The sequence below is a fragment of the Tachypleus tridentatus genome, chromosome 7 (assembly GCF_004210375.1).
Source record: "Tachypleus tridentatus isolate NWPU-2018 chromosome 7, ASM421037v1, whole genome shotgun sequence".
Taxonomy (NCBI): domain Eukaryota; kingdom Metazoa; phylum Arthropoda; class Merostomata; order Xiphosura; family Limulidae; genus Tachypleus; species Tachypleus tridentatus.
The window spans coordinates 111,954,201-111,981,057 of record NC_134831.1 but is presented as its reverse complement, the minus strand read 5'-3'; the positions used below and the strand labels follow the sequence as shown (position 1 = coordinate 111,981,057).

At 34.6% G+C, this 26,857-nt stretch overlaps 2 protein-coding genes across 3 annotated transcripts; both read right to left on the bottom strand.

Moving 5' to 3' along the window:
• Positions 1–751: 751 nt before the first annotated feature.
• On the bottom strand, positions 752–8,497 carry LOC143257774 (uncharacterized). Its single transcript, XM_076516807.1, has 4 exons — positions 8,491–8,497; positions 8,070–8,184; positions 3,341–6,050; positions 752–3,275 (listed from the first exon to the last, which is right to left on the bottom strand). Exons 1-3 carry the CDS (start codon positions 8,495–8,497, stop codon positions 5,018–5,020), a joined length of 1,155 nt encoding a protein of 384 aa, XP_076372922.1. The 3' UTR covers positions 752–3,275; positions 3,341–5,017.
• On the bottom strand, positions 752–26,857 carry LOC143256415 (electron transfer flavoprotein regulatory factor 1-like). Of its 2 annotated transcripts, XR_013031349.1 has the most exons (4): positions 26,714–26,857; positions 17,089–17,248; positions 3,403–8,837; positions 752–3,340 (listed from the first exon to the last, which is right to left on the bottom strand). XR_013031349.1 is itself a non-coding variant. In XM_076513626.1 (3 exons), the coding sequence occupies exons 2-3, from the start codon at positions 17,128–17,130 to the stop codon at positions 8,631–8,633; spliced, it is 249 nt and encodes an 82-aa protein (XP_076369741.1). In that variant the 5' UTR covers positions 17,131–17,248; positions 26,714–26,857; the 3' UTR covers positions 752–8,630. The 2 variants fall into 2 exon arrangements, 1 of the variants encoding a protein (XP_076369741.1); XM_076513626.1 differs by having other exon boundaries at positions 752–8,837.

Below are 26,857 nucleotides of genomic sequence, written 5' to 3'. Positions count from 1 at the left end.
TAACACTGAGATAGGTCCAAGTAACAATAATCAGTGATGTCGAGAAAACCCACTTGTAGAGAAATATATATGTAGAAATGGCTCGTTTGGGTTGAGAAAATATTTTACGTAGAGGACTGAACAACGATTCGACCTTCTTCGGTCATCGTCAGGTTCATAAAGAAAGAGAGAGGTAACTGACCGGAAGCTGACCACGTTTGAAAGCGGTTTTGTAATGAGTGTCGAAATGTAGAGGGCGTGCTTAGATGTTTGAATATACAATTTTATATTATTTATAAACATAAACAAACGCAAAATTAAAGAGGCCTTACTTATACAACAACGTAAGCTCAAAATAAACCAATACAAAGGAACACCTTTATATCTATATTAAAATATAATATAATAATAAAATAAATAAATAATATAAAATTGTATATTCAAACATAAGAAAGAAGTACCCAAACTGGACAAAATGCTTGAATGGCTTACAGAAGCAACAACAGCAACACCAGATCACAACAATTTCTCTACATAATCATGGAACATGTATCCTGGTTGACTAGTAGTTGGTTCAAACTTCAAATACTTATTAAAACTGCTCAATTGGAATGTACAGCAAGCATTTCTGTTATACTAATATCATCCTTTATTAGTGGTATGAAGATAATTCGACAGGTTTTCTGATGCTACGTAACCTGTCTGGCCGATATACGACATTATATTTTCAAATATGTTAATTAAGAGTTATTCAAGACATCTTCACAGGAAACACTGTAAATATCTTCCTTTATTTTATGAACTTCTAAGTACAAGACATATCCTTAAAAGGACCATATTTTTCAAAAGACTTGAGCAGTTAATTAAAATAAACATTAATATTTGTATATGTGAAACATACACTTAAACTGTAATGTGTTTTAAACTTGATAAAACTTTAGTTTTGTTTATTGTTACATATACATACTGACTAAAATACATTGATGCTATACAAACCATAAAGCTGTGAAAAATCACTTTTAGTCATCATTTTTTTCTGAAACAGGATAACTAAAACAGTTCAAACTCTTATAAAATGATTGATTAGTGACAGCGACCATTTATCAGAACACCTACCTGTAATACTATAACAGGACATTTCTTTTAAAACTGAACCAAGGGATAAATGAGTGTTTAGTACACACTCACACTGCTGTAAATAAAGTTTTATGCTGCATAGTACAACACCTTCAAGTATTCTGTAACATAAATTCACAAGTTAACCACTTATGCAAGAAAACCTGAAATGTAGGGTGATACTAAATTTGGAGTCTGATAAACTTAAAACAAGCATACACTCCTCTAAAGCCTGATAATATGAGGTATTAGATCTTGTCACTTGAAATACCCAAGTAATTGTTGTAAGAAAGTAAATTCTACTTTTATTTTGCAATGGTTTTGTTTACTGTTCATTTATTGTTCCTTCAATTGTTTAGTGCAACAACAAAGTTTCAGTTACATTAGAGTGGTAACTCACCATCCAGCTAGAGCACATTGAATTTGAAAATGTTTGTATCATAAAGCTAACACCAGCTCCCCCTAGCAAGATATACAGGTATTATTATTGTTAAAAACTTTGCAAATTAGGTAATCACATGTGACGTAACCTCGCAGTCTAATCACTAAATAAAAACCCTTACTTCATCTTAAACAAATTAGTTCATAAGATATATTTAGAACAAATGACTCTTGATATTGAAATTAGGTTTTTCCATCTTTACCCTGATATCTTTGTTTGTTTAAGTTAATAATTAATAGTATTTATGTAGAAATGTTTATTAACACGTGCATCCAAACCTCGCCAGAAACCTTTTGTTTGTGGAAGTGAAAACATTTATATTTCAACTGTTTGAAAGTTTATTTTGGATTTCTGTTGTTGTTATAATTTAATAAATTATGTCTTCATTATACCTTGGTTTCAGCAGCATTTTGTTTTAACCCATTAAGAATCAATTGCCAGTTTGAGCTTGTGTTCCTCATCACATCAACTTATGTGATATTTATTAACACTTTCTGTTCACATTTCTTAAATTAACAAAACATTAGTTAATTTTTTAAACATTTTATATGCTGGGTACAGCACATTCACCCTATAGATATAACAGGTAACAGTAAAAACAACTTTTTATGTCATAGTTGGTTTGTTGGCCTGAATATAGACCATAGCACTGAAATGAGTCTTTCAATACGTGATGTTCAAGGTTCTAACAGATTCTTGTACACTAGAACCAAAACATGATGTTCAAGGTTCTCTAAAAGAGGGCCTTACTTACTCACTGAGGTGTCTTCTCATTTATCAGAAGTTTGAAATTTGGTACAAAGCTACATGAGACCTACCTGTGTTAGCCTTCCCTAATTTAGCAGTCAAGGACTAGAAGGAAGATAGCTATTCAATACCATTGACCACTAGCATTTAGACTACTCATTTACCAAGAGATAGTGGGATTAATAATCACATTATAATGCCCTTACTACTGTAAACATATTCATAATGGGGATTCATACCCATAGCATGCAGGTTGTGAGTTTAGCACCCCAACTACCAGGCCGTGCCACATCTAGTCAGAATAGAGACCAAAAACAATCACAAAATTTGGTTTTATAATGCTGGATGTGGTATATTTTAGTCTTGACATGGACTATAGTTAGAGTAAGTCATACCTTTGTTAATTGCATATAGGCTTAATCATTTTGACCAACCTTGCTACCACCAAATAACCATTAAAATATAGTATTATATATTCACAAAATGTGGCAAGGTTCTAGTAAACAACACATGTGTTTTGAACTCAGATAAATAAGGTTCTGTAACACTCTTTTTGCTAAACATTCATCAAAATCAACAAAGCCTTTACCACGTCTGAGTGAAATGTAAATTTCATATTAAAAACAAAAATATGTGTCATCATTAACTTTACACTTTTATATTTCACTTCCATAACCTCTAGAATCTCCTCAGTTATTATTTTAAATTTTCTGTAAAACTTTCTTTTTATTATTATTTTCTCTACTCTAACATGCCTCAACGTCACAAAGGCTGATTCCTTAAATATTAGAATACCGTATACTTATTACCATTGGAGAACAAAGGATAAGTAAAATAAGTGCATCTAGCACTGAGCAGAAAGATGTACTTCAAACATAAATCCAAGAATTATTATAAAAAAGATCCCCAACCAAAAATAAAATTTCACAATGCCACCATTAAAAAAAAAAGGACAATCCAAATACATGTCACGAACAATCTGTATAAAAACCTAGTTAAAAAGTGACATTCAAGCAAGGCCTTGCTGGCAGCTCAGTCTCTCATTTGTATAAAAACCTACAGTTAAAAAGTGACATTCCAGCAAGGCCTTGCTGGCAGTCTCTCATTTGTATAAAAACCTACAGTTAAAAAGTGACATTCAAGCAAGGCCTTGCTGGCAGCTCAGTCTCTCATTTGTATAAAAACCTACAGTTAAAAAGTGACATTCCAGCAAGGCCTTGCTGGCAGCTCAGTCTCTCATTTCCTTTACTCATCTTCTGTTACCAGTCTTCCAATTAAGAGTAAGCCTTGCTTAAAGTCCTCCCTTGGAATATTATCTTTCTGTTCAACCTTAGATATCATTTTGAAAATAATGAAACACATTCCATTGGATCCATTCTGTGGTTCATGAATTAATTAACCTATCCCGTTCTGTGGTTCATGAATTAATTAACCTATCCCGTTCTGTGATTCATGAATTAATTAACCTATCCCATTCTGTGATTCATGAATTAATTAACCTACCCCATTCTGTGATTCATGAATTAACCTATCCCGTTCTGTGATTCATGAATTAATTAACCTATCCCATTCTGTGATTCATGAATTAACCTATCCCGTTCTGTGGTTCATGAATTAATTAACCTATCCCATTCTGTGATTCATGAATTAACCTATCCCGTTCTGTGGTTCATGAATTAATTAACCTATCCCATTCTGTGATTCATGAATTAATTAACCTATCCCATTCTGTGATTCATGAATTAATTAACCTATCCCATTCTGTGATTCATGAATTAATTAACCTATCCCGTTCTGTGGTTCATGAATTAATTAACCTATCCGTTCTGTGATTCATGAATTAATTAACCTATCCCTTTCTGTGATTCATGAATTAATTAACCTATCCCGTTCTGTGGTTCATGAATTAATTAACCTATCCCGTTCTGTGGTTCATGAATTAATTAACCTATCCCGTTCTGTGGTTCATGAATTAATTAACCTATCCCGTTCTGTGGTTCATGAATTAATTAACCTATCCCATTCTGTGATTCATGAATTAATTAACCTATCCCGTTCTGTGGTTCATGAATTAATTAACCTATCCCAAAGCATTAATTAAGACCTATAACATGACTGTTTCTTACAATTTTGTTTTATTCCAAAGTGAAAATTCTCCCTGGCGTGGCATTCTGAAGCACGGGACACAGATCTACAACTGTCTTTAATAAATATTCTTGTGTTCCACTACTGCTACCATAAAGAACACAATACCTATCAGAATCTTCATCAAAACAAGAAGATTATTCATATGTACCTTCACAATCTCACAAACTCTTCCTAAATCGTACCATAGAACTTTGTGTCAGTGTAGCAGAACCACACAGTCACAAGTTTAATGGTTAATATTTAGAAATTGTGACTCAAATTAACATCAGATCCATTTCAATACTATAAACTACAACACTACTCTAACTTTACAAACACTTTCTACATGTACTTGATGGGATTTATGTTAACCAAAAACTAATTATTTTCATTAATGTTTCACAATCTACACAAATAAGTGAAGAGTTGGCCAGAATCTCAAACTTGTGTCTAAAACTATCAAAAGATGGAAATCAGTAACTACCAGACTTAGTAAATAACTTTGCATTATTAAGAAAAATATAAATTTGTGTTTGTACAACTTTTACCCCAATCCTTTTTATCCTTCACACTTTGTTCTATAGTTTTATGTTACTATGCAAACAATTATTTTTTAAATTTGAAATAACAAAAAAAGGCACTAATTATTATTCTGAGTAAAGAGCACAACAGATTTATGGAAGTTCTCACTGTTTTCTGATTGTTTCTAATTATTATTCTGACTAAAGAGCACAACAGATTTATGGAAGTTCTCACTGTTTTCTGATTGTTTCTAATTATTATTCTGAGTAAAGAGCACAACAGATTTATGGAAGTTCTTACTGTTTTCTGATTGTTTCTAATTATTATTCTGAGTAAAGAGCACAACAGATTTATGGAAGTTCTCACTGTTTTCTGATTGTTTCTAATTATTATTCTGAATAAAGAGCACAACAGATTTATGGAAGTTCTCACTGTTTTCTGATTGTTTCTAATTATTATTCTGAGTAAAGAGCACAACAGATTTATGGAAGTTCTCACTGTTTTCTGATTGTTTCTAATTATTATTCTGAGTAAAGAGTACAACAGGTTTATGGAAGTTCTCACTGTTTTCTGATTGTTTCTAATTATTATTCTGAGTAAAGAGCACAACAGATTTATGGGAGTTCTCACTGTTTTCTGATTGTTTCTAATTATTATTCTGAGTAAAGAGCACAACAGGTTTATGGAAGTTCTCACTGTTTTCTGATTGTTTCTAATTATTATTCTGAGTAAAGAGCACAACAGGTTTATGGAAGTTCTCACTGTTTTCTGATTGTTTCTAATTATAATTCTGAGTAAAGAGTACAACAGGTTTATGGAAGTTCTCACTGTTTTCTGATTGTTTCTAATTATTATTCTGAGTAAAGAGTACAACAGATTTATGGAAGTTCTCACTGTTTTCTGATTGTTTCTAATTATTATTCTGAGTAAAGAGCACAACAGATTTATGGAAGTTCTCACTGTTTTCTGATTGTTTCTAATTATTATTCTGAGTAAAGAGCACAACAGATTTATGGAAGTTCTCACTGTTTTCTGATTGTTTCTAATTATTATTCTGAGTAAAGAGTACAACAGGTTTATGGAAGTTCTCACTGTTTTCTGATTGTTTCTAATTATTCTGAGTGAAAGAGTACAACAGGTTTATGGAAGTTCTCACTGTTTTCTGATTGTTTCTAATTATTATTCTGAGTAAAGAGTACAACAGGTTTATGGAAGTTCTCACTGTTTTCTGATTGTTTCTAATTATTATTCTGAGTAAAGAGTACAACAGGTTTATGGAAGTTCTCACTGTTTTCTGATTGTTTCTAATTATTATTCTGAGTAAAGAGTACAACAGGTTTATGGAAGTTCTCACTGTTTTCTGATTGTTTCTAATTATTATTCTGAGTAAAGAGTACAACAGGTTTATGGAAGTTCTCACTGTTTTCTGATTGTTTCTAATTATTATTCTGAGTAAAGAGTACAACAGGTTTATGGAAGTTCTCACTGTTTTCTGATTGTTTCTAATTATTATTCTGAGTGAAGAGTACAACAGGTTTATGGAAGTTCTCACTGTTTTCTGATTGTTTCTAATTATTATTCTGAGTAAAGAGCACAACAGGTTTATGGAAGTTCTCACTGTTTTCTGATTGTTTCTAATTATTATTCTGAGTAAAGAGTACAACAGATTTATGGAAGTTCTCACTGTTTTCTGATTGTTTCTAATTATTATTCTGAGTAAAGAGTACAACAGATTTATGGAAGTTCTCACTGTTTTCTGATTGTTTCTAATTATTATTCTGAGTAAAGAGTACAACAGGTTTATGGAAGTTCTCACTGTTTTCTGATTGTTTCTAATTATTATTCTGAGTAAAGAGTACAACAGGTTTATGGAAGTTCTCACTGTTTTCTGATTGTTTCTAATTATTATTCTGAGTAAAGAGTACAACAGGTTTATGGAAGTTCTCACTGTTTTCTGATTGTTTCTAATTATTATTCTGAGTAAAGAGTACAACAGATTTATGGAAGTTCTCACTGTTTTCTGATTGTTTCTAATTATTATTCTGAGTAAAGAGTACAACAGGTTTATGGAAGTTCTCACTGTTTTCTGATTGTTTCTAATTATTATTCTGAGTAAAGAGTACAACAGGTTTATGGAAGTTCTCACTGTTTTCTGATTGTTTCTAATTATTATTCTGAGTAAAGAGCACAACAGATTTATGGAAGTTCTCACTGTTTTCTGATTGTTTCTAATTATTATTCTGAGTAAAGAGTACAACAGATTTATGGAAGTTCTCACTGTTTTCTGATTGTTTCTAATTATTATTCTGAGTAAAGAGTACAACAGATTTATGGAAGTTCTCACTGTTTTCTGATTGTTTCTAATTATTATTCTGAGTAAAGAGTACAACAGATTTATGGAAGTTCTCACTGTTTTCTGATTGTTTCTAATTATTATTCTGAGTAAAGAGTACAACAGATTTATGGAAGTTCTCACTGTTTTCTGATTGTTTCTAATTATTATTCTGAGTAAAGAGTACAACAGGTTTATGGAAGTTCTCACTGTTTTCTGATTGTTTCTAATTATTATTCTGAGTAAAGAGCACAACAGATTTATGGAAGTTCTCACTGTTTTCTGATTGTTTCTAATTATTATTCTGAGTAAAGAGTACAACAGATTTATGGAAGTTCTCACTGTTTTCTGATTGTTTCTAATTATTATTCTGAGTAAAGAGTACAACAGATTTATGGAAGTTCTCACTGTTTTCTGATTGTTTCTAATTATTATTCTGAGTAAAGAGTACAACAGATTTATGGAAGTTCTCACTGTTTTCTGATTGTTTCTAATTATTATTCTGAGTAAAGAGCACAACAGATTTATGGAAGTTCTCACTGTTTTCTGATTGTTTCTAATTATTATTCTGAGTAAAGAGCACAACAGATTTATGGAAGTTCTCACTGTTTTCTGATTGTTTCTAATTATTATTCTGAGTAAAGAGCACAACAGATTTATGGAAGTTCTCACTGTTTTCTGATTGTTTCTAATTATTATTCTGAGTAAAGAGCACAACAGATTTATGGAAGTTCTCACTGTTTTCTGATTGTTTCTAATTATTATTCTGAGTAAAGAGTACAACAGATTTATGGAAGTTCTCACTGTTTTCTGATTGTTTCTGCAAATAGCTGTTCTTTTATTAACTGGTCAGGTCTTCTAAGTAACAATAATTGTTGATTAAAATATTCATAGCACCAGTTCCCAACTCCATGATCAACTGTCAATATGAAAAAGGTAAAAACAAACTGTGTTCTAAGAAAATCTCATGTATAAATAATGATGTAATTGAGAAACTTACAAGAAAGCTAAAGTAAGTTCATTCTTGGTTGATACAAACCAGCTGTTATCATAACGGTAGGTTATGTGAAGATACTAATGTTACACAAAGCTAATCTCATTCGATAAACTTGAGATAGAAACATAAGATGTAGATGTCTATATTTATAACTGATAGTATAGATGTATTCATTTGAACTCAACGGTGAAAATTTTTAACCTCCAAGCCGTACATAAACATGTTTACCAGTCATTTCTAATCAAATTAAATGTTTCTACCATATGCTATAACATCACTTTCAAACTACGTTTTTCTTGCAAAAAAACTACTGACTTTGTCCATGATTTCACCTATGTTTAGGCCTAGTATCTCGGTCCTTGATTTCTCTATTCAGAATAGTATCGTTTCTTCAGTGTGCGGTACTTTTTCAGCATGTACAGAGCTTCCAGTTCCTTGATGATGTACTGACCTCTAGCCAACAGCACGTCCAGTTCTGCTGCATCCGTTACATCTTTATGTTTCATGAATGACGTCTTGAGACGAGTGCGAAAGTAGTCGTATCCTTTTGGATAATCACGACCTAGATACAATAACTATAAGAAAACAAACAAAACTAAATAATAGTAAAATGTAAAAGTAACTTCTCTCTTGTGCTACAAAACCTAAAAATACATTTTGACCTAGCATGTATTAATATGTCTGAACCATAAACTAATTCTGGAAGTTTAAAAAAAACATTTTACACAAGAATAACTTTAGGATTGTTTTCCATGTTCTTCAGTGGCCTCTACATGGGTCACATTGTTAATCCTGAAGTTTAACTTGGGTCACATTGTTAATCTGAAGTTTAACTAACTTGGGTCACATTGTTAATGCTGAAGTTTAACTAACTTGGGTCACATTGTTAATGCTGAAGTTTAACTACCTTGGGTCACATTGTTGATCCTGAAGTTTAACTAACTTGGGTCACATTGTTAATGCTGAAGTTTAACTACCTTGGGTCACATTGTTAATCCTGAAGTTTAACTACCTTGGGTCACATTGTTAATCCTGAAGTTTAACTACCTTGGGTTTACACCTTTGTTAGTCACTGTATATGGATCACTTTGTTAATCCTGAAGTTTAACTACCTTGGGTTTACACATTTGTTAGTCACTGTACATGGATCACTTTGTTGATCCTGAAGTTTAACTACCTTGGGTTTACACCTTTGTTAGTCACTGTACATGGATCACTTTGTTAATCCTGAAGTTTAACTACCTTGGGTTTACACCTTTGTTAGTCACTGTACATGAATCACTTTGTTAATCCTGAAGTTTAACTACCTTGGGTTTACACATTTGTTAGCCACTCTACATGGATCACTTTGTTAATCCTGAAGTTTAATTTGGTCACTAATGTTACACATAAACTACAGTGGTCAATAAATTGACATTTTCCTAAACTAAAAATATATTTCCAGTAATACTTTAACACCACGAATATTTCTTGATCTCTATACTTCCTTGCCAATCTAACTACTTGTTACACATGTTCCAGTGTTAATATAACTCACATGAATACCCTTGGCAATATCTAGTTTGTAAATATTTCCATCTCTGTCAATGTGCCCTCTATCCTGGTGCTGTATATACACACTTCATTCAGATAAGTTATCAGTTTTTCAAGACTGACACCATCCCAGTCACCAACGGCAGCTCTTAGTACGGAGACAGAGCAGAAGAGTGTCAGTGAATACGAGTTTTATTGGAAAGATATTTTCAGTTTAGAAAAATATTAACATCCAAGCCATAGTTACAATCAGCTGACACTCTAGCTAAAATCTCAATGTGCAATAGGTCTGTTCTGGCATTGTAGGCGATGGCAGCCCACATCACGACGCTGCCACCACCAAATCTGTCAACATCCTGCACACAGTGTGCTGCAAAATGTTCACCTCGGCGACAGTAAACACGGGTCCTTCCATCCTGCCTACGAAGCATAAAACGCGATTCATCGCTGAACCAAACATGCCTCCATCGTCGATGAGGCCATACCCGATGTGCCTGAGTCCACTGCAGCCGTGCTTGACGATGTTGCTGGGTGAGGATGACACTTCTGACTGGACGTTGAGGTCTGATTCCTGCATCTCGTAGACGGTTGCGTACGGTCTGATCAGAAATCCTATGCAGCCCTGGTGTGGTTGAGGCAGTAGACATTGCAGTGGTGGTCCTATCCCAAAGGTGACGTAACCAGATGTAGCGATCTTGTGCAGGCGTGGTCACACGAGGTCTGCCAGATCGTGGACGGTCACAAGTTGATCCATGTTGTTGGTGCCGATTCCATAGCCTTGTGATGGTGCTTGGGTGGACATTCACAGCTCTGGCAACATCTGATCAAGATTCGCCTGCTTCCAAGCGACCAATGGTGTTGTTGCGTTGTGCTTCAGTCAGTCTTGGCGTAACTGTATTGCGTGTCGGTAGCTTAACACTGAGCTATGGAAACCGAGAACCCGTCACTTTTATAGGGATTTTGCACATGTTTCACTTGCAGAACATGCAGATCTCTCAAAGAAATTTATTGGACACGCATGCGTTTTGGCGAAAAATCCGACATTTTCCTCCGTTTTCAAAGTGCACAACTTTTATTGTCATTTTGGTCTGACAATCAGTGCCTTAACACGTGTGACATCACTAACTCTGAGCTTGTAACGTTATTACATACATTTCTCTTTAAAATAACAAAAATATCCCTTTTGCCTTTCTTGTTTTGAAGAGTACATAATTTTCTCTACCCATACCAGCAGTTTTTACACACATTTTTTCTCTACAAGTGGGTTTTCTCATTGTCACAGAACCACATTACATCCAGAATAGGTAAACCCTCACCCTGAACCCAGTTCCTGTATCAAGGATTGAATAGTACATGAGTAATCATTATAGGCCAGCTCCAGCTATGATAACTAGTTTCCTAACTCATGGTTGGAATTTAAGGGTATTGGTTATATCCCACGTTGGTGGCCAGAACAATTGGACCACAATGTTAGATACAGATATGTGTGTGTGATAGGATCCCAACATGTAACTATGGAGTGAAGTATTCCAAACCACCATCATCAAGACAAGAAAGTAAACAATACCTCAGGTGCAGAACAATAGGATCATGTGTGCTGTACTCAACCAAAGGAACAGAACTCACCTGCTCTAGAATTATGAATATTTTTTCTCATTCCCAAACCAAGTGGACAAGAAGAATCTCACTTGTTCTCAAAATTATGGAGGATGTAGAACACTGTGGTCAACCACAGACCACGGATGGGACAACTTCATATTCAGAATTGTGAGAATATATTGGACCTCCTTTTAAGAAAACTATACTAAAGTGATTTTGATTTAAGAAAGGACCAAACACACTCTAACCTAACAGCTTGGCATTCAAATCTCTCTTCTAACCTGTTGCTGCTCCTGCAAACATCTGGAGAAGACATCCAGGAACCTGGATAGAAGGGCTGCCAACTTTGCTTTCTTCTTCAAGAATGGAGGAAACTCACTCAAAACACACTTTCTACCACCTCCGTGACTAAAAGCTAGGTGTGATAAGGACTCCCTAGCTCCACTAGTAGAATCTGAAGGGTAATACACACTGAGGAGTCCTGAGGAACATTGATTTGGAAACAGTGCAACAGATGAACCAAGTTCCCTAAAGTTTAAAAGTAAACCAACCCCAATTTATTCAATCCAATGATAGGCAGGATCCCCTTTGGCTTTACTCATAATAGTCCATGAATGGCAGTCCATGAGAATATAATACTATTCAGTAAGAGCCTAGATGGTCTTATGGAAAACATCATTTCTACAGAGCTTGTTGCAATGCATAGTAAGTAGAATTCAATGAATAAGTAAAAGAACTCTGGAAAAAAAGAGATCATGTGATGGAGAAAATTACTTATCTCTTGTTAAAACCTTATGTATAAGATCAACACAGCTCCAGGGGGTAGTCCAAAATCCTCTGAAGAGGGAAGTACCAAATCATATAAGCAATGAGACAGGAAGGTGTTGGGATACATCCACATTGCAGCCATACAATCAGAGGACAATTCAAGTGAGCAGCTAATGACATATCAATATGATGAATCTGGTGAGACGTGACTTGCAGAAGATTCCTCTCCTGTTAAGATAATCCAGATTAAGCAATATGAATTAATTTGCAGAGCCACCTTGTTAAGATAATGGGAAATAAATCATGAGAAACTAAAGCATCCCAATAACTAATAGTTAATTTCTAGTGCCCTTAAATTAGACAGTACAAGCCACATAACACCCAAGAGCCCTGGATAGGACAACACAAACAATTGGGATCCGAACAGTTGTGAAGGTGAGAAATGGTTGGCAAATGAATTGGTGAGAAGAATGTATCTCCATCTCTGACTGCCAGAGTCTTTGAAAAGAAGGACCCATCTGGGTAAAGCATAACACAGGTGGAATGATACAGAGTCCTATACACACAACTGACAACATCCACATGCCAATAACAACAAAACATGCAACTTAAGCAAAATGTGATACAAAGAACAGGAGGCTAAAGGCTTAAATGGATAATGAAACAATGCATGTGAAACAACTTTAAAATTCAAGCAGACACTTGAAAAGACTGTTTGAGCCAAAGGATGCAAAAACAATTAGTAGGCCAGAAATGACTAAGAAGTCAAACACCTTTCTATATTTGGAATACAAAAACGTAGTTGATAAGGATACCTTATACAGGGTGTTCAGAAAGTCACTGTGCACTTGTATATTTATTATCAGACATGTTTCAATATAAAACACAGGAGGTAAATATGAATGACAATTATAAACAATGTTTAAAGTGACCCCCGTTAGCATCAATACAGGCTTGGATCCTTATTTTGTTTCTAAACACCACTATCAGTTGCTGGCTTAAAATAGACTGAATAAAATATGATTACAAAACTGCACAGTGACTTTCCGAACACCCTGTATAAGGCATTCTTGTAGATGAAACAAAACCTCTTTCATAAAACATGATACTTTAGATACCTTAAAATCCAAGTCACAAAACAGGATACATTAGATACCTTAGGACAAAGTGAGTTTAATTATTTTAGATACACTGACAATAATTGGGCCATTTCTGTTGATAAACGGCTATAGTTGGTCTATGTAGAGATTTAGTTAAACAGAAAGTAACTTTAGAAATCAAACCCTCATGTTGGGCAAAAAACTGAATAACTTTATGTTGGGCAAAAGACTGCATAACTTTATGTTGGGCAAAAGACTGAATAACTTTATGTTGGGCAAAAGACTGAATAACTTTATGTTGGGCAAAAGACTGAATAACTTTATGTTGGGCAAAAGACTGAATAACTTTATGTTGGGCAAAAGACTGAATAACTTTATGTTGGGCAAAGACTGAATAACTTTATGTTGGGCAAAAGACTGAATAATCTCCAAATATGAAGTGCAAGTTTCTGAACATCTGGGTGTAGAATGTCAGATCAAGACTGTCTCAACAGTGTTAACCAAAGAAGAAATGGTACAGGTAGGCACTCTTGTAGATACCAAGTCTGAGCTGGCCAATATGGTGATACCAAAAACACAAGTAGTGGAACGAACCACGGTCAGAACTCTGAGCAACAGATAAATCAGTGAAAAGACATAAAGATATAAATCAGTCCTGACTGAATATCTGTTGCCAGTGGCTGAGGATGAAGTACCGAGGATCAAAATAATTGAAGTCAAGAATTCCGATCAGTTGCAAAAGCATCAATAGCTTGAAATCCAAACTGAAAGTAAATCCACTGAAAAACTTTGTGATGTAAAATCCATTCCATCAGGAGAATCCAGTTGTGGCAAGACAAATAATCATCAATTAAATTCATCACACCTGGAACATGGCATGCTAAGAGATTAGCAAGATGGGAGTGAAACTGACAGAGATCCAATGTTCAAAAACAAAGATCTCAAGAATGTGTGCCTTCTTCACAAGAAATATTATATACCAATGTGGGATTCTCAAATTGTTTCATGACAAATTTCCCTTTCACAATGTCTTAAGACATTGCCTAGTACACATCAATGAATTTGAGAATGTTAATGTACAGGGTAGACCTGTGGTCCATCTAAATACCCTGGAATTATTGACCTTCAATATATATCCCCATCCCTGTAGAGTTGCATCTGTGAACAGATGGATCTTGGCATGAGAAGATGGTGCTGGTACCCTGACAGTAGTGTTCTCCTCCAACCACTACTCAACATCTACAATGTTGCTCCTGATTAAAGAGACTGGATGATCCAACAGATTGGAGCTGTGATCCATTGGTTGTATAATAACCACTGAAGAGACCTCATACATGCTTGTTCCAAGAGAATGAGGGATGCTCACATCTCCAGAAGAAAGAAAAACCATTCATGCAGTAGAAGGAGATGTAAGGAAAAGCCTGACTGCTTTTTCCATAGATTGTAGCCTGATGGGAATCAACTGAGCCAGACTTAAGTATATGTTTAAAAAATACCCATCTTGGTGATAAAAAGGATTTTTCTACTCTTATAAGGAAGCCTACCTTCATGGCTTCTAAAAGGAGAATCTGGGTGTGTTGTTCTGCCTACTGACAAAATGATACCATATGTAGCCAGTCATCCACATAATGATGCTTTCACAGAGCTCATGGAATGCAGGTGCTGAGCAAAAGCTCATACGACTTTGCAGAAAACATAAGGAGCTGATGAAAGACCAAAAACTAGAGCCCTGAACTGTAACACCTGACCTTTGTGCACAAGTTGTAGAAATCAGCAGGATAACTCTGCTATTGGAATGTGGAGATAAGTGTCAGTAACATTGACTTTGTTCTTACACAATGCCCTTGTAGGTTGAAAAGAAATTCCAATGTAAAGCAAGGAAGATCCAAAAACTGAACGAGCCAAGATGGATCAATGATTGGATGCCAATATCCTGTGCTCTTAGATACAATAAATAATTGGAAATAAAATCCCAGAAGAACAGGATCAACCCTCTCTTCAGCCCTTTTGGTAAACAACTCTCTTATGGCCTGAGAACAAAGCTCCACCTGCGAGGATCTACTGGAGATGAAAAGCAACAGATTTTACAGATAATATTGGAGGTGATATAAATGAAATGACCCACCTTCATGTCAGAATAAGGAAATTCAAATGTCAGAAAATGATATAATCATGATTCCATTGGCCCTCAGCACAGGATAGTCACCAATTCCATTGGTGAGATCCACCTAAGAGAAGATCTTTGAAAATAAGGACAGAATCTGTCATAGGAACCAACAGATCAAGGGACTGAAGTTGGGAGTCAAGAAACAGGATAAGCTGACACTCCCAAACTACAAGTTAGAGTCAAAGAGAGACAAGAAAACAAAGATGACAAAAAGAAATGTAAGTGGGCAGCATCAATATGCAATTCAAATGTCTCTGGAACTCCAGCAAACAACAATGGATGGAGAAAGCCTCCCATAACTCCCAAAGGGCAAAAGACAGTATGCAAATACACTTCAACGAGGCATTTCTTCTCAATAAATTCCAACAACAAGCAAGCCAGGAAACTATGGTTAGAACTGAAGATGACCATCTGACCATAATATAAGTAATCAAAGGAACTCATCCTCAAAATGACATAGGGGAACAATGAGAAACTTCTAACAAAAGTTGAAGATAAATATCTCAAAACAGTCTTGAGAGTCAGATGAATCCAAGAAAATTGGGATCTGTTTAATGTGATCAAAATCTCCAATTTAGAACCCCACAGGTACAAATGAGGAATCCAGTCATTGGAAATCTAAATATACATCTTCTTGGCAGCAATAAGCCAAGGAATACTGTCCAGAAAAATGTGAGGGGTCCAAGACAAAGCCATCACATAACTAAGCAACCAGTGTAAACACTAATATCAGGTAAAAGATGAAGAACCAAGGAGTCACTTGTCATCCATTTCATCAGTAAGGAAGGAGTGGATTCAAAGACAACTACAGAAAACCTCAACACCTCACAAACCTGATCAACAAACTGAAGAGAAGAAGCCAGAGGTGGCTGATCTAAATTGTCTCTGTCAAGGCTGATCTAGTAAAGGAAGGAACCTGAGAAAGTGAGCCCAAATTCCTCCGAGCATGTCCTGGGTCACTCCCAAAACTCTGACTCAGAACTCTCTGGAGAGATACCCTCGTACGTGTCTCCATCTCACAACAGGTTATATTACAGACAGTCTCGAATAAGAGTGACTCCTCCTCCAACTGCTGGCACATAACAAAGGTGGAATAGGTAAGCTACAGTTAGCCTCCTGTTGGATACATTAACTTAGGAATTCATATCCATAAAATAGCAAAAACGTTTTGTTTTAATAATGAAAATATACTAAACTATAACTGTGGAAACACAAATTGACATATAAATTCTCAACTCAAAATGTAAATAGCCACAACTATTCTGTTGATAATAATCCCATGTCAACTGCTTTCGTTAGAAAAAGTAATTACATTATCTGAATGAGGCACTTATATACATTACCTAAATAGTGGGTGCACTGAAGCTGGTGAAGAGTTTTCACCTAAATAGTGGGTGCACTGAAGCTGGTGGAGAGTTTTCCAAATCAGATATTACCAATGGCATTTAAGTGAGGTATAAAACACTGAAGCAACTCTAGAAACCATAGAGACTGAGAAAGAGCTGATAGTGTCAGTGAAAGGTAGGAATGTCAAACCTTCATACAGAGTATTAAAGTACAAAGTCTATGGGATAGTGGCTCATTACACATGAGATATAACTGAAAAGGAAGTTATACATACCTAAGAAAATATCTTTTAATGAAATCAAAAATACTTACATTTTTGTAAAGTTGCACAACACGATTTCTGTAGGAGGCCATAGTATCATCTCTTACCTCCCCTACTGTCTGCTGTCAATTTTTGCAAAGAATCTCAAAAAGAGAAATCTCCTATACATGCCTACAAAGGGCCATCTTTCATTAATTTCTTTCAGAATTCCTGTGAATAATATACTAATTACATAATCAGCACAACTACAATGATGTCATTCTATTTACTAATACAGAAGGCTTCACATACTACAGTTAAGTACAACCACACAGAGCCATCATTGCTAGGGAAATCTGTATAACTCTACACTGTACGAGTTTCCAACAAAAATTGTTTTAACTGAAACTAACACTTATATCATGAAATTATTATTATTACAACAACATAAACTAATACTATATATAACAATGTTCTTTAGATAGAAGTCATTTTATTATACATATAACATGATATTCTGTCATTGACTTCTATCTAAAGAATGTATTTGTATCATATTTTTCACAAGATATTTTATCATGAATTTCTACATTCTTTGGATAGAATTCATTTTATTATATTTTTAAAAAAATTTGTGATGAATTACTGTAACTTTCAGACAGGTCACTTTATTATAATTTTATGAGGTGCATGTTTACAAGCCTTGTAAAACACTTATAAGTACATATAATTTCTACACACAATTATCACCAGAAACCATTAACACAACCAACTTGTCCATCACTTTTCCAAAACAAAAACTGTTAGCAGTACTAACTTGTCCATCACTGTTCTACAACAAAAACTGTTAGCAGTACCAACTTGTCCATCACTGTTCTACAACAAAAACTGTTAACAGTACCAACTTGTCCATAACTGTTCTACAACAAAAACTGTTAGCAGTACTAACTTGTCCATCACTGTTCCAAAACAAAAACTGTTAGCAGTACAAACTTGTCCATAACTGTTCCACAACAAAAACTGTTAGCAGTACAAACTTGTCCATCACTGTTCTACAACAAAAACTGTTAGCAGTACAAACTTGTCCATCACTGTTCTACAACAAAAACTGTTAGCAGTATAAACTTGTCCATCACTGTTCTACAACAAAACTGTTAGCAGTACAAACTTGTCCATCGCTGTTCCAAAACAAAAACTGTTAGCAGTACTAACTTGTCCATCACTGTTCTACAACAAAAACTGTTAACAGTACCAACTTGTCCATAACTGTTCTACAACAAAAACTGTTAGCAGTACAAACTTGTCCATCACTGTTCTACAACAAAAACTGTTAGCAGTACCAACTTGTCCATAACTGTTCTACAACAAAAACTGTTAACAGTACCAACTTGTCCATAACTGTTCTACAACAAAAACTGTTAACAGTACAAACTTGTCCATAACTTTTCTACAACAAAAACTGTTAACAGTACAAAATTGTCCATCACTGTTCTACAACAAAAACTGTTAGCAGTACCAACTTGTCCATCACTGTTCTACAACAAAAACTGTTAGCAGTACTAACTTGTCCATCACTGTTCCAAAACAAAAACTGTTAGCAATACAAACTTGTCCATAACTGTTCTGCAACAAAAACTGTTAGCAGTACAAACTTGTCCATCACTGTTCCAAAACAAAAACTGTTAGCAGTACTAACTTGTCCATAACTGTTCTGCAACAAAAACTGTTAGCAGTACCAACTTGCCCATCACTGTTCCAAAACAAAAACTGTTAGCAGTACAAACTTGTTCATCACTGTTCTACAACAAAAATTGTTAGCAATACCTATTTGTCCATCATTGTTCTACAATAAAAACTGTTAGCAGTACCAACTTGTCCATCACTGTTCTGCAACAAAAACTGTTAGCAGTACCAACTTGTCCATCACTGTTCCAAAACAAAAACTGTTAACAGTACCAACTTGTCCATCACTGTTCCAAAACAAAAAGTGTTAGCAGTACAAACTTGTCCATCACTGTTCCAAAACAAAAACTGTTAGCAGTACCAACTTGTCCATCACTGTTCCAAAACAAAAACTGTTAGCAGTACCAACTTGTCCATAACTGTTCTGCAACAAAAACTGTTAGTAGTACAAACTTGTCCATAACTGTTCTGCAACAAAAACTGTTAGCAGTACAAACTTGTCCATAACTGTTCCAAAACAAAAACTGTTAGCAGTAAAAACTTGTCCATCACTGTTCCAAAACAAAAACTGTTAGCAGAACAAACTTGTCCATCACTGTTCTACAACAAAAACAGTTAACAGTACCAACTTGTCCATAACTGTTTCAAAACAAAAACTGTTAGCAGTACAAACTTGTCCATCACTGTTCCAAAACAAAAACTGTTAGCAGTACAAACTTGTTCATCACTGTTCTACAACAAAAACTGTTAACAGTACCAACTTGTCCATCACTGTTCCACAATAAAAACTGTTAACAGTACCAATTTGTCCATCATTGTTCTACAATAAAAACTGTTAGCAGTACTAACTTGTCCATCATTGTTCTACAATAAAAACTGTTAGCAGTACCAACTTGTCCATAACTGTTCTACAATAAAAACTGTTAGAAGTACCAACTTGTCCATCACTGTTCTACAACAAAAACTGTTAGCAGTACTAACTTGTCCATCACTGTTCCAAAACAAAAATTGTTAGCAGTACCTATTTGTCCATCATTGTTCTACAATAAAAACTGTTAGCAGTACCAACTTGTCCATCACTGTTCTACAACAAAAACTGTTAGCAGTACTAACTTGTCCATCACTGTTCCAAAACAAAAACTGTTAGCAATACAAACTTGTCCATAACTGTTCTGCAACAAAAACTGTTAGCAGTACCAACTTGTCCATCACTGTTCCAAAACAAAAACTGTTAGCAGTACAAACTTGTCCATCACTGTTCCAAAACAAAAACTGTTAGCAGTAGCAACTTGTCCATCACTGTTCCAAAACAAAAACTGTTAGCAGTACCAACTTGTCCATAACTGTTCTGCAACAAAAACTGTTAGTAGTACAAACTTGTCCATAACTGTTCCAAAACAAAAACTGTTAGCAGTACAAACTTGTCCATAACTGTTCCAAAACAAAAACTGTTAGCAGTACTAACTTGTCCATCACTGTTCCAAAACAAAAATTGTTAGCAGTACCTATTTGTCCATCATTGTTCTACAATAAAAACTGTTAGCAGTACCAACTTGTCCATCACTGTTCTACATCAAAAACTGTTAGCAGTACTAACTTGTCCATCACTGTTCCAAAACAAAAACTGTTAGCAATACAAACTTGTCCATAACTGTTCTGCAACAAAAACTGTTAGCAGTACCAACTTGTCCATCACTGTTCCAAAACAAAAACTGTTAGCAGTACAAACTTGTCCATCACTGTTACAAAACAAAAACTGTTAGCAGTAGCAACTTGTCCATCACTGTTCCAAAACAAAAACTGTTAGCAGTACCAACTTGTCCATAACTGTTCTGCAACAAAAACTGTTAGTAGTACAAACTTGTCCATAACTGTTCCAAAACAAAAACTGTTAGCAGTACAAACTTGTCCATAACTGTTCCAAAACAAAAACTGTTAGCAGTACAAACTTGTCCATCACTGTTCCAAAACAAAAACTGTTAGCAGTATCAACTTGTCCATAACTGTTCTGCAACAAAAACTGTAAGCAGTACTAACTTGTCCATCACTGTTCCAAAACAAAAACTGTTAGCAGTACAAACTTGTCCATCACTGTTCCAAAACAAAAATTGTTAGCAGTACCAACTTGTCCATAACTGTTCTACAATAAAAACTGTTAACAGTACCAATTTGTCCATCATTGTTCTACAATAAAAACTGTTAACAGTACCAACTTGTCCATTATTGTTCTACAATAAAAACTGTTAACAGTACCAACTTGTCCATCATTGTTCTACAATAAAAACTGTTAACACTACCAACTTGTCCATCATTGTTCTACAATAAAAACTGTTAACAGTACCAACTTCTCCATCATTGTTCTACAATAAAAACTGTTAGCAGTAACAACTTGTCCATCATTGTTCCACAACAAAAACTGTTAACAGTACCAACTTGTCCATCATTGTTCTACAATAAAAACTGTTAACAGTACCAACTTGTGCATCATTGTTCTACAATAAAAACTGTTAACAGTACCAACTGGTCCATAACTGTTCTGCAACAAAAACTGTTAACAGTACCAACTTGTCCATCACTGTTCTACAATAAAAACTGTTAACAGTACCAAGTTGTCCATCACTGTTCTACAATAAAAACTGTTAGCAGTACCAACTTGTCCATCTTTGTTCCACAACAAAAACTATTAACAGTACCAACTTGTCCATCACTGTTCTACAATAAAAACTGTTAGCAGTACCAACTTGTCCATAACTGTTCTACAATAAAAACTGTTAACAGTACAAACTTGTCCATAACTGTTCTACAACAAAAACTGTTAGCAGTACCAACTTGTCCATAACCGTTCTGCAATAAAAACTGTTAGCAGTACCAACTTGTCCATAACTGTTCTACAATAAAAACTGTTAACAGTACCAACTTGTCCATCACTGTTCTACAACAAAAACTGTTAGAAGTACCAACTTGTCCATCACTGTTCTACAACAAAAACTGTTAGCAGTACCAACTTGTCCATAACTGTTCCAAAACAAAAACTGTTAGCAGTACCAACTTGTCCATCACTGTTCCAAAACAAAAACTGTTAACAGTACCAACTTGTCCATCACTGTTCTACAACAAAAACTGTTAGCAGTACCACCTTGTCCATAACCGTTCTGCAATAAAAACTGTTAGCAGTACCAACTTGTCCATAACTGTTCTGCAACAAAAACTGTTAACAGTACTAACTTGTCCATCACTGTTCCAAAACAAAAACTGTTAGCAGTACCAACTTGTCCATAACTGTTCTACAACAAAAACTGTTAACAGTACCAACTTGTCCATAACTGTTCTACAACAAAAACTGTTAACAGTACCAACTTGTCCATAACTGTTCTACAATAAAAACTGTTAACAGTACCAACTTGTCCATAACTGTTCTACAATAAAAACTGTTAACAGTACCAACTTGTCCTTAACTGTTCTACAATAAAAACTGTTAACAGTACCAACTTGTCCATCACTGTTCTACAATAAAAACTGTTAACAGTACCAACTTGTCCATCACTGTTCTACAACAAAAACTGTTAGCAGTACCAAATTGTCCATCACTGTTCTACAATAAAAACTGTTAACAGTACCAACTTGTCCATCACTGTTCTACAATAAAAACTGTTAACAGTACCAACTTGTCCATAACTGTTCTGCAACAAAAACTGTTAGCAGTACAAACTTGTCCATCACTGTTCTACAATAAAAACTGTTAACAGTACCAACTTGTCCATCATTGTTCTACAATAAAAACTGTTAACAGTACCAACTTGTCCATCACTGTTCTACAATAAAAACTGTTAACAGTACCAACTTGTCCATAACTGTTCTACAACAAAAACTGTTAACAGTACCAACTTGTCCATAACTGTTCTACAACAAAAACTGTTAACAGTACCAACTTGTCCATCACTGTTCTACAATAAAAACTGTTAACAGTACCAACTTGTCCATCACTGTTCTACAACAAAAACTGTTAGCAGTACCAACTTGTCCATCACTGTTCTACAATAAAAACTGTTAACAGTACCAACTTGTCCATAACTGTTCTGCAACAAAAACTGTTAACAGTACCAACTTGTCCATAACTGTTCTGCAACAAAAAAACTGTTAACGGTACCAACTTGTCCATCACTGTTCCAAAACAAAGGCTGTTAGCGGTACCAACTTGTCAATCACTGTTCCAAAACAAAAACTGTTAACAGTACCAACTTGTCCATCACTGTTCTACAATAAAAACTGTTAACAGTACCAACTTGTCCATCATTGTTCTACAATAAAAACTGTTAACAGTACCAACTTGTCCATCATTGTTCTACAATAAAAACTGTTACCAGTACCAACTTGTCCATAACTGTTCTACAACAAAAACTGTTAACAGTACCAACTTGTCCATAACTGTTCTACAACAAAAACTGTTAACAGTACCAACTTGTCAATAACTGTTCTACAATAAAAACTGTTAACAGTACCAACTTGTCCATCACTGTTCTACAATAAAAACTGTTAACAGTACCAACTTGTCCATCACTGTTCTACAACAAAAACTGTTAACAGTACCAACTTGTCCATAACTGTTCCAAAACAAAAACTGTTAGCAGTACCAACTTGTCCATAACTGTTCCAAAACAAAAACTGTTAGCAGTACCAACTTGTCCATCGCTGTTCCATAACAAAAACTGTTAGCAGTACCAACTTGTCCATCGCTGTTCCAAAACAAAAACTGTTAGCAGTACCAACTTGTCCATCACTGTTCTACAACAAAAACTGTTAGAAGTACCAACTTGTCCATCACTGTTCTACAACAAAAACTGTTAGCAGTACCAACTTGTCCATAACTGTTCCAAAACAAAAACTGTTAGCAGTACCAACTTGTCCATCACTGTTCCAAAACAAAAACTGTTAACAGTACCAACTTGTCCATCACTGTTCTACAACAAAAACTGTTAGCAGTACCACCTTGTCCATAACCGTTCTGCAATAAAAACTGTTAGCAGTACCAACTTGTCCATAACTGTTCTGCAACAAAAACTGTTAACAGTACTAACTTGTCCATCACTGTTCCAAAACAAAAACTGTTAGCAGTACCAACTTGTCCATAACTGTTCTACAACAAAAACTGTTAACAGTACCAACTTGTCCATAACTGTTCTACAACAAAAACTGTTAACAGTACCAACTTGTCCATAACTGTTCTGCAATAAAACTGTTAACAGTACCAACTTGTCCATAACTGTTCTACAATAAAACTGTTAACAGTACCAACTTGTCCTTAACTGTTCTACAATAAAAACTGTTAACAGTACCAACTTGTCCATCACTGTTCTACAATAAAAACTGTTAACAGTACCAACTTGTCCATCACTGTTCTACAACAAAAACTGTTAGCAGTACCAACTTGTCCATCACTGTTCTGCAATAAAAACTGTTAACGGTGCCAACTTGTCCATAACTGTTCTGCAACAAAGGCTGTTAGCAGTACAAACTTGTCCATCACTGTTCCAAAACAAAACTGTTAACGGTACCAACTTGTCCATCACTGTTCTGCAATAAAAGGCTGTTAACAGTACCAACTTGTCCATCGTTGTTCTGCAATAAAGGCTGTTAACGGTACCAACTTGTCCATCACTGTTCTACAATAAAGGCTGTTAACGGTACCAACTTGTCCATAACTGTTCTACAACAAAGGCTGTTAACGGTGCCAACTTGTCCATAACTGTTCTACAACAAAGGCTGTTAACGGTACCAACTTGTCCATCACTGTTCTGCAATAAAACTGTTAACAGTGCCAACTTGTCCATCACTGTTCTGCAACAAAGGCTGTTAGCGGTACCAACTTGTCCATCACTGTTCTGCAATAAAACTGTTAACAGTACCAACTTGTCCATAACTGTTCTGCAAGCAAAACTGTTAACGGTACCAACTTGTCCATAACTGTTCTGCAACAAAAACTGTTAACGGTGCCAACTTGTCCATCACTGTTCCAAAACAAAACTGTTAGCGGTACCAACTTGTCAATCACTGTTCCAAAACAAAAGGCTGTTAACAGTACCAACTTGTCCATCACTGTTCTACAATAAAAACTGTTAACAGTACCAACTTGTCCATCATTGTTCTACAACAAAAACTGTTAGCAGTACAAACTTGTCCATCGCTGTTCCAAAACAAAAACTGTTAGCAGTACTAACTTGTCCATAACTGTTCTACAACAAAAACTGTTAACAGTACCAACTTGTCAATAACTGTTCTACAACAAAAACTGTTAACAGTACCAACTTGTCCATCACTGTTCTACAATAAAAACTGTTAACAGTACCAACTTGTCCATCACTGTTCTACAACAAAAACTGTTAGCAGTACCAACTTGTCCATCACTGTTCTACAATAAAAACTGTTAACAGTACCAACTTGTCCATAACTGTTCTACAACAAAAACTGTTAACAGTACCAACTTGTCCATAACTGTTCTACAACAAAAACTGTTAACAGTACCAACTTGTCCATCACTGTTCCAAAACAAAAACTGTTAGCAGTACCAACTTGTCAATCACTGTTCCAAAACAAAAACTGTTAACAGTACCAACTTGTCCATAACTGTTCTACAATAAAAACTGTTAACAGTACCAACTTGTCCATCACTGTTCAATGAAATCTTTATTTATTTACATATTTATAACATAGGGTATAATTTTATGGAACTTTGTAAAAAAAACAAAGAAAATTAAAAAATTGAATTTTTAAAACTTTAATTTTATTAGAAAACGTTTTAACTGCTCAGGAGTGAAACTTATATAATTAACATTAAATTTAATTATAATAAAAATACCTTGGGAATTATAATTTAATTACTGATTATTGTACAATATTACTTTTTTACATATTTTGGGTGCAGAAAAATATAAAAAATGGGAAAACCTAGCATTCAATACAGATAGTAAATGAAACTACAGCAGAAATAATATTTATATCATCATCCATAACATATGTCCAAAGTATCAATGTACATTGTGTTTAAGTACAACTTAAATACACTTAGTTTTTCAAATCAAAAAAGCACGAGGCTAAAATTATTTCATTATATGTATCCCAATAAAGTAAATTTGCAGTAAAAATACTTGAATTTTCTATGACAAATTAATTGAGTTTACCACTTTTCAAAGTCTGAAAAAAGGTATTTTGCTAAATGTTGGATAAATGCTTTTATTGTCTAATAAATCAATTAATTTCATAATCTGAGCAAATTACATGTACAGTAATCACAACCGATCAGTTCATTGGGGAAGAGATGACTGAAAGACATTTCTTATAACTGAACCATAGAAGACATAGTAAGCAAAATGCACCCATGGTGTATATAATCTTTAATTGAAAGCAGAATATATTGTAAATTTAAAATTCATAAATGGTCAAATAAAGAATGTTTACTTAAAGGTGTCACTCATGAGCAGACAGAATATGTGTCCAACAAAAAGTAATAAATTTGATATAATTACAGTTAGTTGTACCATAGATGCATGCACTACCAGGAACCACTTTGTCCTTAAAAACTGTTCTTGTACACCCACGTTGAAAAATTTAAAATATATCCCCAACATTTACTTTTCAGGAAAATGCAAAATATAAGTTTAAAATTAAACTTAAATTATCAATGAGTTAATAATAATAATATACCACATTGAAAACTAAAATGAAAAACGTAACGTTACAATCAGTTATTTGTTAACGCCTACTTAGTTTTACAAACACTTTGTTAATCACAGGAATTATTCAGATTTTAAGAAACAAGTGATTCTGTAGTTCAATGAACACCAATGCACTAGAGTTAACATAGGCCTATGTTTACGTTCTTAAACTCTATAAAACGTGTCTTCGAGACTAAAACATACTTTAAGAAATATTACCTACGTTTAACTTTAAATTGTATACTAGAAATAGTTCATATACCACATTGTACATGACTTATAAAACATTTTGTTTTTTACTCACAATGTTGAATATTATTGTATTTAAGCTCTTATTCAGAAATCCACCATATCAAGCGAGAACTAATACCAATTATAACACTTCTCGTTAAACACAGCCGATCACGCCTGTTAGCGTTAGCAATAAAAGAACGCTTCTAAACGGTTT